Source organism: Ziziphus jujuba, chromosome 4 (assembly GCF_031755915.1).
Source record: "Ziziphus jujuba cultivar Dongzao chromosome 4, ASM3175591v1".
Taxonomy (NCBI): Eukaryota; Viridiplantae; Streptophyta; class Magnoliopsida; order Rosales; family Rhamnaceae; genus Ziziphus; species Ziziphus jujuba.
Window position 1 is genome coordinate 5698921 of NC_083382.1, and position 15000 is coordinate 5713920.

General features: G+C 31.3%; 2 protein-coding genes across 4 annotated transcripts; both read left to right on the forward strand.

Moving 5' to 3' along the window:
* The first annotated feature begins 420 nt into the window (after positions 1-420).
* LOC107416307 (protein argonaute 5) lies at positions 421-1543 on the forward strand. The gene is made up of 2 exons (XM_048472815.2): positions 421-864; positions 1000-1543. Exons 1-2 carry the CDS (start codon positions 486-488, stop codon positions 1077-1079), a joined length of 459 nt encoding a protein of 152 aa, XP_048328772.1. The 5' UTR covers positions 421-485; the 3' UTR covers positions 1080-1543.
* A 6317-nt stretch (positions 1544-7860) lies between these two features.
* On the forward strand, positions 7861-13343 carry LOC107416305 (protein argonaute 2). Of its 3 annotated transcripts, none has more exons than XM_048472646.2 (3): positions 7861-8641; positions 9601-10765; positions 11395-13343. In XM_048472646.2, the coding sequence occupies exons 1-3, from the start codon at positions 8191-8193 to the stop codon at positions 12806-12808; spliced, it is 3030 nt and encodes a 1009-aa protein (XP_048328603.2). In that variant the 5' UTR covers positions 7861-8190; the 3' UTR covers positions 12809-13343. The 3 variants fall into 3 exon arrangements, with proteins under 3 accessions (XP_048328603.2, XP_024928971.3, XP_048328602.2); XM_025073203.3 differs by having other exon boundaries at positions 9610-10765; positions 11392-13343; XM_048472645.2 differs by having other exon boundaries at positions 7863-8641; positions 11392-13343.
* The last annotated feature ends 1657 nt before the right edge of the window (positions 13344-15000 follow it).

A 15000-nucleotide genomic window follows, 5' to 3' on the forward strand; every position in this document is an offset into this window, starting at 1 on the left:
AGGGGTCCAAAACTCAATTATTTCTATATGAATTTTTAATACGTGATAAAATTAAATAATATAATGTAATATTTTATTTATTATTATAATTTTTATCATGTGTTAAAAAGTTTATGGAAAAACCAATGTAAAAATGAATGGTAGAGGACCACCTGATTTGATTTTATGTCGTGGCATGCATAACAAAAAGACTTTCCCACCACTCTCGAAACCACCGGAACTCTCTGGAATTCGAGGTACACTAGTGTGAGATTCCAATCTTATCCTTTTCATATTTCAACATTTGGTCTACTGTTGCCTCCCTTAAGGACTAAGTAAATGCTATTCCAGTAATTTCAGTTGTCTTTACACTTACCCTGCTTGACTTGACTTTCCTTTCACTAATACGTGTGTGTATATATTTAGATATCCCCAGTTGTTCATCATCCATATTCTCAAATCTCACATATAAATTTTACAGTTTTGTGTGTTTACTCTGATTGAATATGCTTGCAATGGAGAACAGAAGAGGGGGAAGAGGTGGAGGATATGCCGGTGGTGGTAGTAGAGGAAGAGGTGGCTGTCATCATCAACAACAACATATTCTCATCAGCAGCAACGCCGTAAGCGCAGCCAGCAATGGACGAGCGGTTGCAGCGGCGGCGTCCACCAACACTGTGAGCATAATCACCAGCAACACAGCCAGAAGGCGGCGAAGTGGGGATTCGACGACCCAGGTACAGGCTGTGAGCTCTTCAGTCTGTTCAAGTGCGGCTAGTCGGGGAGGTGGCCATGGTAGGGGAAAGAGTGGACCCCCCAAAGAGAGGAAACCTGCAGCTACCTCTGCTCCGGTCGTTCACCGCCAGACACCTTCTTCTTCCTCTGGTATGTGATCGTTATATATAGATCTCGCTGAACTATTTTCGGTCTGTTCCTATATCCTATTTGATCATCTACTCGCCCCAAAAAAAAAAAATTAATAATAATAATAATTGCTGTTTAATTATTTTCACTTGACAGGCCATAGCACGGAAACGATGAAGAAGATTGTCAATGTGAAGAAGATTGTCAGCGTGAAGAAGATTGTGCAAAAACGCTAGGATGCAGGTTCAACCTCCTTTTCTAGAGTTTAGTAAAGGAGTTTGTGCGTGAATCTAAAAAGGGTTTTTGTGTCGACAAGTAATGGTTTGACAATTATCCTGAGCAGATTTACCAAGGAAACCTTTTGTCATCAGTGTCATCTTCTTCGAGGAAGACTTTTACCGTTTTTCAAAATTTGCGTGGATTCAGATCCTATCTCCTTTTTAGCAGTCTAGTAAAATCGTTTGTGAGTTATTCAGTCTTGAAATTAGTATTTGGTGTAAACATGTTATGTTTGTTAATTTGGTACTTTATTTAGGCTTTCTCAGTTTGGGTGGCAAGTTATGCTTTTGTTGGATGTGTATTTGAAGGTTGTTTGTTTATTTAGACGTTGTGTTTTATGTTATTTTTTCTGAAATGGTTTGGCTGTTTGTTTGTTATTTTAAATTTTAAATGTTCTATGAACTTGATAGTTTTACGCTTATATTTTTCGAACCGGCTAAATTGGAATTTCCGGGGATGGAGATTCTAGTCAAATACCAGATATCTGTTTATGGTGTATATGCTGGTATTTTTCTCTGTAATCTGGGATGTATTGCCCCTGGATTTCTTTATTAGTACTTTTACCATCTAACTATTTTTCATAATATATTTTAATTTAATTGTTTCGAAATCAAAATCGTGGCTCAATTTATATGTAACACTTCTATTGCAAATAATACCAAACGAAAGTAAAAACAAAAAATAATAAAAAATTCTAATCACACGATGGTAATTATTATTATGTCTATGATTGATTCAATTGGTATTGCCGCTCATAGGTTACATTGCTTTAAAGAAAACAAAAAAATAGGGACCAATTAATTCGTTGAAACACCAACCCAAAGAGTAAAGATGATTTTTTGTAAATATAATTTTTTTAGTTTTAGTTTTTATTTTTATTTTTATTTTTTACTAATTTTGCTCAAATGAGTGACCTTCAAAGGACCACGCACGGAGATCAATAAATAGAACCGTAAAAGTCGTGGCATTGGTAGGACCAAATATTTGGACAATGGAAACATTATCTGTTTCCCATGTGCATCACCAAGCTTCTCAGTACGGAGATTATTCTGAAACCCAAAAAAAATAAAAAAATAATAACAAGCTTTTCTTGTATATTTATACATACAGTCTTAATTAAAATTTATCTTACAATTGTTATAATAATTTATACTTTTATGCTCCTTTTCTTTAATAGAGAAATGGACAGTGGGTAGGCGGTTGGCGATATGTGAAAATTTACCTTGACATGGTTAAATTTAACCCTCTGAAAGGACAACATAGTATTGTCCAAATGAGGTAGAAAAAGTTGACGAACAAAAATGAAGTAAAAACGGTTGCGGGATGGATGAGGAAACTGTGATGCTTAATCTAGAGACCCCAATTAAGTTCTGAAACAAAAAAGTTATTAAATAGTTGAAAAGTCTAACATATAAACACAAATTCCACTACCTAAAATCTTACTTGATTAGCAAATTTAAACGAAATTTGTAAAGACCGTTTTAAATTTATTAAAACCAGTTCCAGACCAAAATAATCCGCAGCTATGTAGTAGGTGGGCTTGTGGACTGTAGACTACTAAAGTTTACATGGTGGATTTTTTGTTAGAGCACCATGTAACAAAGCATAGATTTTGCAATAATTTTCAAATGCTATATGACACCATATCCTATGCCTGGGTGAGCAAGATTTCCAGTACCCAAATGTTGAATAGTGTACAGTTTTGGAATAATGTCAAGCCCGATTTTAAATAGGAAAGGGTAACCAATGGACTAAACTAATATAAAAATAAAGATTAATTGTATTCTAGTATTCTATATTTTAGTAAAATTGCATATTGAACTTTTGATTTAATTTTGAAATGTTTAACATCGAATTCTCAATTTATAATTTTTTTTTATATTAGTCCGAATTCTAAATTGATATTCAAATTAATTAACAAAAAGTTTAAAATTTGAAAAAATTTACTAATTTTCTCATTAATAATTTTTTTTTCTCATTTTATTTGTAAACTTAGAAAATTAGTTAATTTTTAAAATTTTTAACCTTTCTGTTAGTTAATTTGGAATTTAATTTAAAAATTGAATTAATATGAAACAAATTGTAAATTAAGGGTTTGATGTGAAATGTTTTAAAATTGAAGGTCTTATATGGAATAAGGTCAAAATATAAGGTATTACTAAAATGCAATAAATCATAAAAAAATAATAAATTGTAACACATAATAAAAGGTAAAAAGCAAAAATTTGTATAGTTTATAAGGATATACAGTAAAACCTCTGTATAGTCATATTGTTAAAACCAAATTAATTTTATCATTATAAAGAGTATATAATTTAGTAGAGGTATGGTAACAAAAATTATTGTTTTAACGTAGATATCTTTATTGCAAATGGTATAGAGATAAAGTATGCATTATATGACTAACTAATTAATACAGTATATCAACTTCATTGATAAAAGAGATAAAAATAGTCTTAAAGTAACTTTAGATATATATTTTATTTCATCTTAAATTGTTAATGTAACATAATATATATTTTTTCAATATACCGATAATTACTATGTAGAAGCAAATTCTTTAAGATAGAACATAAAAAAATTATAACTTATTATAATTTAAATTTTTTTATTTATTTATAATTGGTTCAAGTTAGAATCAAATTTTTTCTATAACTACATAGAGATTATTCCTATATAGAGTATCACTATAAAAAGGTTTTACTATATATTTATAATTAGTTTTCCATAAGGATAACTACGAATAATTTGGTGTGGATTTAGACATTACTGAATATGTTACATAAAAAAAACTTTCTGAAACATGTTGTAAGATGTTAAAATCTACACCAATTCTATTAAAGTGTTTTGATGAGAGATGAACGATATATATTTATATAGATGTTGATCCAAACACACTCTAACTATTAGTATGAAAAAAAAGAAAAGAAAAGGAGGGCATTCGGAAAATCATGGTAGTGTCCCCAACTAATTTCTAAGGGTTTCACCCAAAAAAAAGAAAAAAAAAAACTAATTTCCATGGGCACCTCTATATCCCTCTCTCTCTATATAATATTATATTCATTTTTTTAACTGAGTATTATATTAATTGTATCCTATATTTTGGTAATGAATATATATGTACATATATTATGTAATATATTGTGATTGTATCAATATTAGTTAAAAAAAAAAACTATATTATATTAGTGATAACATAAGTATTGAACAAATTGCATTTAAATCTTTTAATTTTGCTATAATTATATTTAAATTCTATATTGTAGAATATCATCAATAATTTCAATTTAATTTTCTATATTTTTCAAAATTATTTGATTTATTAATTTTTTCAATATTTATATGTTAGTTTTAATAATTAAAATCAAAATAAAAATTAAAAATTAATATTTTATGAGTGAGTAATACAGTAAAAATACAATTTTAACATCTAACTTTTAAAAATAATTGATAAAATTGACAAATAAATTTATTTTAATAAATATTAAAAAATTAGAAAAAGATGAATATAAATTAGATAAAACTAAAGCGTAAATGAAAATTAATGTATTATTTTAGAAATATCTTTATAAAAGTGAAACCGAGAATCTCCACCGTCATTCACTTTTTTTCTTTATTTTTGGGCAATTTTATTCCCTCTGAACTTGAACGCCAAACAAAATGCCTTGGCCACAACTCTCGAAACCACAACGCTCTGGACTTCCAGGGGTAAGACTAGTGTGAGATTCCAATCTTAACCTTTTCCTGTTTCAACCTTTGGTCTACTATTGTCACGACTCCTTGCGGACAAAGTAAAGGTTATCCCAGGTAACTTCAGCTGTCTATATACAAAAATTTCTTCGCTGTCCGATACTGTATATATATATATATATATATAAATATATGTATATTAAAAATTTTTACGATACAGACCGATACTGTATATATATATAAATATAAATATATATATATTAAAAATTTTTATGATACAGACGGTTTGTATATGGATATATTTAAAATTAATATTTTTTAAATGAAAATATTAATTTTATTATATGCCATATACTTTAAAATCGATATTTTTATAAAAAAATTATTAATTTTAAATATGGTCCATATATGAACCGTTCGTAAAATTTTTTTTTTCTCTATATATATATATATATATATATATATATATATGGAGTAGGTGGGCTCGTGGACTCTGGACTACTAAAGTTTACATGGTGAATTTTTTGAGAGCACCATGTATCAAAGCATAGATTTGGCAATAATTTCAAATGCTATATGACACCATATCTTATGCCTGGGTAAGCGGTGAGCAAGATTCTAGTACCCGAAAGTTTAATAGTGTACAGTTTTGGGCAATAATGTAAAGCCTCATTTAAACAGGAAAGGGTAATCTATGGACTAAATTAATATATATAAAAAAAAAAGTTAATTGTATTGTAGTACTCTATAATTTAGCCAAATTTTATATTAGACATTTGATTTTAAAATGTTTAACATTGGACCCTTAATTTATATATATATATATATATATATATATATATATATATTTATATTAGGCCAAATTTCAAATTGATTTTCAAATTAATTAACAAAAAAAAGTTTAAAAATTGAGAAAATTGACTAATTTTTTCATTAATCAAATTTTTTCTTATTTTATTTATAAACTGAGAAAATTAATTATTTTTTTAATTTTTAAACTTTCTATTAGTTATTTGGTACATAATTTGGAAATTGAATTAATGTGAAACAAATTGTAAATTTAGAGCTTGTTGTGAAACGTTTTAAAATTGAAGGTTTTATATGCAATGGCTAATATATAAGGTACTGCTAAAATTCAATAAATCGTAAAAATAATAAATCGTGACACATAATAAAGGATAAAATGTGAAAATTTATATAGTTTATAAGGATATACAATAAAACCTCTTTATTGTCATTTTGTTGGAAACAAATTAATTTTATTTCTATAATGAGTATATAAATTAGTAGAGGTGTAGTTACAAAAATTATTGTTTCAACTTAGATATCCTTAGTATAAGTGGTATAGAGATAAATTATGTAATACATTACTAATTAATTAATAGAGCATATAGTTTCAAAGTAACTTTAGATAAATATTTTATTTCATCTTAAACCGTCAATGTAACATAACATATATTTTTTCAATATATAGATAATTATTATGTGGAAGCAAATTTCTTTCTTAGGATGGAACCTATAAAAACTATAACTTATTATAATTTCAAATTTATTCTTATTTATAATTCGCTCAAATTAGGATCGAATTTTTGTACACCTACATGGAGGTTATTTTATTAGTATAAATAGATTTTGCTATATATCTATAGTCAATTTTTCTTCCGGATACCTTGATGGAATTTGGTGCGAATTTCAACATTATAGAACATGTTACATGAAAAAAGCTTTCTGAAACATATTGCATGATGGTGGACTCTGCACAAATTCCATTAAAGTGCCTTGATGAGAAACGAAGGATATATATTTATATCTATATTTATATAAATATTGATCCAAACACACTCTAACTGTTAATACAAATAACCAAACAAAAAATAAAGAAAGAAAAGAAGGACATTAGGATAATCATAGTAGTGTTCTCCCAACTAATTTCTAAGGGTGTCACCCCAAAAAAAAAAAAAAAAAAAAAAGGAAAGACAAAAAAAAAAAAACTAATTTCCAATGGCACCATTGTATCCTTTCACTCTATATGATATTATATACATTGTTTAAACTGAAAGTATTATATTCATTGTATACTATATTTGGGTATTGTGTATCAATTTATATACGTTTATGTAATATATTGTAAACTTTGTTATATTAATACTAGTAAAAAAAAATAAAAATTATTATATTAGTGATGATACCAGCATGGAACAAATTTCATTTAAAGCTTTTAATTTTGCTATAATTGCATTTAGATTCTAGTGACATCATCATTAACCTCTATTTAATTTCTTAGATTTTTTAAAATAGTTTTATTTATAAATTTTTATCAACTTTTACATGTTAGATTTAACAATTAAAAGCAAGATTAAAAATTAACATTTTATGATTGAATAATAGAGTAAAAATACAATTTAACATTTAACTGTTTAGAGTAATTGTTAAAAACTGACAGGTAAATTTATTTTGATAAATACAGAAAATTAAAAAATTAAATGATAATTTTGCGAAAGTATACAGTTTATATATAATTAGATAAAGCTTAAGTGTAAGAAAAAAAAAATTTCTTACCAATTAAAATAGGTTTTATCCGGGTATTGTTTCCTGAACTATTTCAATATTTTAGCATTTTAACCCATAACCTTTTAAATTGGTGCTAAAAGGTCTTAAAGCTCCAAAATTCCTAAAAAAGAAAATTCCTTTTGTCTAGAATGCGGACGATAGAAAGCGTATGTAAAACGCAGACGATACAGCTGTGTTTAGCAAAGCTTGGAGCTACATATGGGTCCTTCATCAAGTCGGGGCATCACAAACATCAGAATTAATAGCATAATTTTTTTTTTTTTCCATTTTCTTAATCTTTCATTTTGTTTGGACATGAGCATAAATAATAGGCAAAAGTTCTAAAGTATTTTAGAAACATATACAATTAAAAAGAAAAGGAATATATACATATATATAATGTATTATTTTAGAAATATCTTTATAAAAGTGAAACCGAGAATCTCCACCGTCATTCACTTTTTTTTCTTTATTTTTGGGCAATTTTATTCCCTCTGAACTTGAACGCCAAACAAAATGACTTGGCCACTACTCTCGAAACCACAACTCTCTGGACATCCAGGGGTAGACTAGTGTGAGATTCCAATCTTAACCTTTTCCTTTTCCCGTTTCAATCTTCTGTATTGTCTCGATTCCTTGCGGACTTAGCAAAGGTTATCCACATAATTTCAGCTGTCTTTATACAAAAGTTTCTTCACCGACCAACTTTCCTTCTTAAAATATATATGTATATATATATATATATATACATATCCCAAATTTGTTCAATCTTCAATGCTCAAATATTTCAGTGTTAGTATTTTTTTCTTCTGATTTAGTTTGCTTCTAATGGAGAGACGGAGTAATGGCTATGGCAGAGGGAGAGAAGGAGGAGGAGGAGGAAGAGGAGGAAATGGTGGAGGATATGCCCGTGGCAATGGCCGAGGTGGCGGTGGTAGAGGAAGAGGTTTCGGTCATCAACAACAACAACATCATTATCAGCATCAGCAGCAAGGTCGTGAGTACAGCCAGCGATGGACGAGCGGTTCCAGTGGCGGCGTTCACCAACAGTATGGGCATAATCAGCGTCAGCATCAGAACCAGCAGCAACAGAGCGGTTCTTGTAGGTGGCGAAGTGCAGATCCGATGACCCAGGTCGAGACTGTGCGCTCTCCAATCGGTTCAAGCGCGGCTGGTGAGGGAGGTGGCCATGGTAGAGGAAGAAGTGGGAATCCTGCAGCTACCCCTGCTCCGGTGATTCAGTACCACACACCTTCTTCTTCCTCTTCTTGTTCCCCTGGTATGTGATCTGTTTGCGTTTCTGATTAATATACATATATATATATATATAGTATTCATATCAGTGGGCGGACCCAGAAAAAACAATTTAGAAGGGCCACCGTTACATAATACTTTCTAGCTAACTTATAGTTTGAAGAGGCTTAAAAGAAAATAAAAATGATTTGATTCTGTTAGGAATTAATCCACCAAAATAAATTGAAAAAAAAAAATTTGAAATTAATACCAAAGAACTAACCAGTCAATTTATTTATCATTAGAAAAAAGAAGTAGTAAAATTATAATATATTATAAATAAATATATTATTTTAATTAAATACTTCTTTTACTATTAACTAATTGTATCAACTAATTATAATTTTTGTTAAATATATATTAAAAAATATATATTAAATCAGTATTATGGGATCATGGTATTGTAGATAAGAATTACAATTATATATATTAAGTTATTAATACTAAGATATAAACCAAAAATACACAAAAATAAGTGTAAAATAGCTTCAAACTAATAAAAGAAATGAAAAAAGAAAAACTTTGAAACTCATTCACACTTGTTTATCTAATCATAAAAATTAGCAAACGTCTATCATTTCAAAAAATTAGTAAAAATCTTTTAAAATGCAAATTGAATACACCTACTTGAATTCATAACCAAAAATAAGAAAATTCAGTCCAAGCTAACTGATCACAAATAGGTTAATTAACCAATTTAAACTATCTAGTGCCCTGCAAAGAGTGAAAAAATAGTTCTACATCACAATTATTTAATATTCATATATATATATATATATATATATTTGTCAAATGGTAAGTCCCAAAGAATATTAATGAACATGAATGGGAAAAATGTGTCAGGTCGTGTTTAATATTGACTGCTTTGCATAACAATTTATTTTAGCTCCTTAGCATTCTTCAGATTTTCTTGATAACTGAATAGCATCTGTTTTTCTGCTCTAGGAAATTCAGACAAACTTATTCCTGTAAAAGAACCAGATTCAGGCAAAATTTTACCAGTGAAACGCCCTGACAAGGGTGGCAGGAATGCCATACGAACTGCAAGTCTTCTTGTTAATCATTTTCCTGTCAATTACAGTCCAGAGAGTATTATAAGGCACTATGATGTTGATATCAAACCGGAGATGCCTCCTGAGAATGGCCGGCCCGTGAAGATAAACAAGGATGATCTTTCTATGATCAGGAACCAATTATCCTCTGACTATTCTATGGAGATTCCTTTGTCAATGACTGCTTATGATGGTAAGAAGAATATATTCAGTGCAGTGGAATTGCCAACTGAATCATCGTTCAAAGTGGAGGTTTCTAAGAGTGAAGGTACAATGGTACGTTCTTACATAATTACCTTAAAGCTTGTCAATGAGCTCAGGCTGTCCAAGTTGTCCGATTACTTAAGTGGATCCATCCCGTCGATCCCTCGTGACATACTGCAAGGGATGGATTTGGTACTGAAGGAGAATCCGACTAGGAATATGATTTCAGTTGGGAGGAATTTTTATCCCACTGAACATGATACTCGAAATGACCTTGGACGTGGAATTGCTGCATTTCGAGGCTTCCAGCATAGCCTAAAGCCCACCTGCCAAGGTTTGGCCTTGTGTCTGGACTACTCGGTTCTGGCATTTCGTAAGCGTATGCCAGTTATAGATTTTCTCAATGAGCATATAAGAGGTTTTGATATAAACGATTTTTTGAAGTTTAGGAGAGAAGTTGAAAAAGTGTTGAGGGGTCTTAAAGTTTATGTGACTCATCGTAGAATCAAACAAAAGTATACCATAAGTGGTTTGACCAAAGACATCACAAGAGATTGTGAATTTGATGTTCAAGACCCAGATGGTAGGAAGCCACCAGAGAAAATTCGACTTGTTGATTATTTCAGGGATAGATATAACAAGGATATTGAATACAAAGGCATTCCCTGCTTGGATTTAGGAAAAAAGCGTTATGTACCAATGGAGTTGTGTGAACTTGCTGAGGGTCAAAGGTATCAAAAGGAGCATTTGGATCGAAATGCAGCCATCATGTTGAAAAACATTTCATTGCCTTCGCCAAGGGATAGAGCGAACATGATCTGCAACATGGTACGGTCGGAAATTGGACCTTGCGGGTACGTAGAATTTATACAATTTTATCCTCACATTTATTTGATAATCAATTTGTTGATTGCTAGTTGTTTGTTTTCTCGTTTCCGTTATTACATATAACATGTTTTCTTTTATGAGTATCATGCAAATTGTTGTTATCATGCACACTAGATTGCAAACATTTGATGATGATATAGATTAAAGAATAATAGGGGGTGTTAGCTAGTCTACTAAGATATTTATCAAGATAAAGTGTTTTTTATTTTATTGGTTAGAAAATTAATATATTCTAAATATGGAGAAGTGAAATCTTTAAATGATAATGTAATTAAATATAAACCAGTAATATAACGACTCATCATCACTTGATAAATATCACTAATTGGTACCTATAACATTATTTATAATCTATTTCCTAATTATATTCAGAACCTGGTCTTATTTCAATAGTTGGGAAACTAATAATTGAGGGGTTAAGCTAATAGTTGGGAAAATACCATCTATCATCTTTCTAGAACTTATGATAAATTAATGCGATGTAGATGAGCTTACTTCAGCTTATTATTATATTTGAAGTTGATTATTTAATTTCAAAATTGATGCAAATTAGAACTTATCTTGTCCCTTTGTTGTGATTTTTCATCTACAGTAGTGATACCACTCGAAATTTTGGTTTTGAAGTCAACATGAATATGACATCAGTAACAGGGCGCATAATTAAGCCGCCTGAATTGAAGCTAGGTTCTCGTAATGGCGAGATGACAATAACAGTTGACAATGAGAAATGTCAGTGGAACCTCGTCGGAAAGTCAGTAGTGGAAGGAAAACCGATTCGGAGGTGGGCTATACTAGACTTTAGCAGCAATTCTGATCCACGATTCAAACTATACCCTGGTCAATTTGTTCCAAAATTTATCAATCGCTGCAAAAGCTTGGGTATTGAAATGGAGGAGCCTCTCTTTTATAAACCCACCTCAATGAATAATTTCTCTAATCTTAATTCGCTTCGTAAGCTTCTTGAAAGCACCTATGAACAGGCTTGTAAGATGAAAAATGGTGATTTACAAGTTCTTCTTTTTGTAATGTCTGAAGAACATCGCGGTTACAATTATCTCAAGTGGATCTCTGAAACCAAGATTGGTGTTATGACACAATGTTGTTTGTCTAGCCCTGCAAACAAGGCAAATGATCAGTATTTAGCCAATCTTGGTATCAAGATCAATGCCAAGCTTGGAGGTAGCAATGTGGAGTTAAGTGAGAGTCTTCCCCTCCTCGAGGGTGCTGGCCATACCATGTTTCTGGGCGCTGATGTCAATCATCCTGGTTCTCGGACCCCAACTATCCCATCAATAGCAGCTGTTGTTGGCTCTATGAAATGGCCTGCTGCAAATCGTTATGCTGCAAGAATTGGACCCCAAGACAACAGATGTGAGAAGATTCTGCATTTTGGGGATATGTGTTGGGAGCTTGTTGAAACTTATGAGCAACAAAATAAAGTCAAGCCAGGAAAGATTATTGTCTTTCGAGATGGAGTTAGTGAGGGCCAATTTGATATGGTTCTCAATGAAGAGTTGCAGGACCTGAAGAGGGTATTTCGAACTAGAGGCGGCTACTGTCCTAGCATAACACTTATTGTTGCTCAGAAGCGACATCAAACTCGATTGTTTCCAAGAAGTAGACAGGATGGAAGTTCCACCGGCAACGTGTCCCCAGGAACAGTTGTGGACACAACAATTGTGGACCCATTTGGGTATGACTTCTATCTTTGCAGTCACCATGGGGGCCTTGGTACAAGCAAGCCTACTCACTACCGCGTACTCTGGGATGATCACAAGTTTACTTCTGATCAGCTGCAAAAACTCATCTATGATAGGTGCTTCACTATGGCTCGTTGCACGAAACCTGTGTCTTTGGTCCCACCGGTATACTATGCTGATCTTGCTGCTTATAGAGGGCGACTCTATCATGAAGCGGCGATGATGGAAGGACAGTCTCCAACAGCAGCAGCTTCAATGGGCGTCTTCAAATTGCATCCTCGCCTGGAAAATGAAATGTTTTTCATTTGACAGGCCCGTAGCATGGAAACTGTCATCTTCTTCATCTTTGTGCAACGGTGAAGAAGATTTCTCTAAAGCACGCACTGGATGCGTATCCAACCTCCTTTTCTACAGTCTAGTAAAGGAGTTTGTGCGTGAATCTAATGGTTGTCTTTTGCGTCGACAAGTAATGCTTTGATAATTTCATCAGCAGATTTACTAAGGAAAGGTTTGTCTTCGCTGTCATCTTATTCGTCTTCAGGTGAAAACGAAGAAGCCTGTTAACGGATTCTATATCCTTTTATACAGTCTAGTAAAGTAGTTTGTGAGTTATTTAGTCTTTAATTGGTGTTTGGTGCAAACATGTTATGTTTGTTAAGTTGGTACCTTATTTAGGCCTTCCCGGTTGGAGGCAAGTTGTGCTTTAGTTGGATGTGTGTTTGAAGGTTGTTTGTTTATTGGACGTTGTGTTTTATGTTTTATTTTCTGAAATGGTTTGATTATTTGTACTTTGCTATTTTAGATTCCACATCTTTTATGAACTTGATGGTTTTAAGTTTTGCCACTGGTTTCCTTTTATTATTACTTTCACCATTTACCTATTTTCCGCAATATATTTTAACCTAACTTTTGCATGATTTTATTTTTTTGGAGTGTGAATTCACATAGCTTCCATTGTGCATGATAGAACAAAGGGGAAGATATTAAATACTACGAAACACAATATTTGTCTAAGTAACTAATTGTTTTCAAATCGATAAATTGATTTCAAATAATAATAATAATAATCCATAGCTATGAAGTAGGTGGGCTTGTGGGCTCTAAGCTACTAAAGTTCATGTGATTTTGTGAGAGCACCTTGTAACAAAGCATAGAGTTTGCAATATCGCTCAAATGCTACATGACACCATATCCTATGCCTGGGTGAGCAAGATTCTAGTACCCAAAGGTTGAATAGTGCACAATTTTGGACAATAATGTGGAGCCTCATTTTAAATAGGAAAAGGTAATCTATGGACTAAACTAATATAAAAATAAAAGTTAATGTATTCTAGTACTCTATATTTTAGTCAAATAGTATATTGCACCTTTTATTTTAAAATGTTTAACCTTTGCTTCTCAATTTATAATTTTTTTTTATATTCGTCCGAATTTCAAATTAATCAACAAAAGTTTAAAATTTGAAAAAAATTGACTAACTTTCTCATTAATAAATTTTTTTTTTATCTTATTTGTAAATTGAGAAAATCAATATAATAGAGATATTAGCAGCCAAGTACCCCAAACTTTATTTAGGTTGACACATTGTTTCCCAATTTTTTTTTTTTTCATTTTGCAATCCAAACTTCCTTTTTACTTGCACCGTTAGTTTTTCTATTAAAAATGCATAACAAAATGATCAGATGTCTCACATGTGCCCTTCAAATGAGGGTAGATCAGGTAATTTTATAATTTTTAGGCTTTGTTTGGAATTCAGGAAATGTGAAGGAAAAAAATTGAGGGCCAAAAAGAGGGGGAAAAAAAAGCTTCCATCCATTGCTAAAATGGAGTTTTGCTTTCCTAAAATATCAGTTAAAGAGAGGAGACAGACAGACAGAGTTATAGAGAAAGAGAGAGTACCAAAAAAAAAAAAAGAAAAAAAAAAGAACAGAGACAGAGAAAGAGGAAAGAGAGACAGACAGATAGAGAGATTTACAGAGAGAGAGAGAGAGTACGTAAAAAAAAAAAAAGGACAGAGAAAGAGAATAGATAAAGAGAGACAGAGAGAGTTACGGAGAAAGAGAGAGAGCACCACAAAAAAAAAAAGAGAGAGAGAGAAAGAGACAGAGAGAGTTATCGAGAAAGAGAGAGTACACCCCAAAAAAAAAAAAAAAAAGAAGAAGATTGATATGGACAAAGAAGAGTGAGAGAACTTCATTTCCTTACAGCTTTGAAATTGTTGGTGTTAATGAGAGTGGTGGTTTGGAAGAAGAAGAAGAAGAGGAAAAAAAAAAAGAAAGAAAAAAGAAAGAAGAGGTTTTGGATTTGAAAGAGCATGTGAGAAGTGAAAAAGGTGAGGAATGAAAGAGAACAGGTAGGGACATGGGAGGAAGAAGAAGAAGAAGAAGGAGAACAGATTTCGATGAAGAAATTTCTCAAATGAAACACTAATTTGTAAATTGAAAACAATAAAATTATCTAATCTATCATCGTTTTATGAGCACGTGCGAGGCACTTGATAA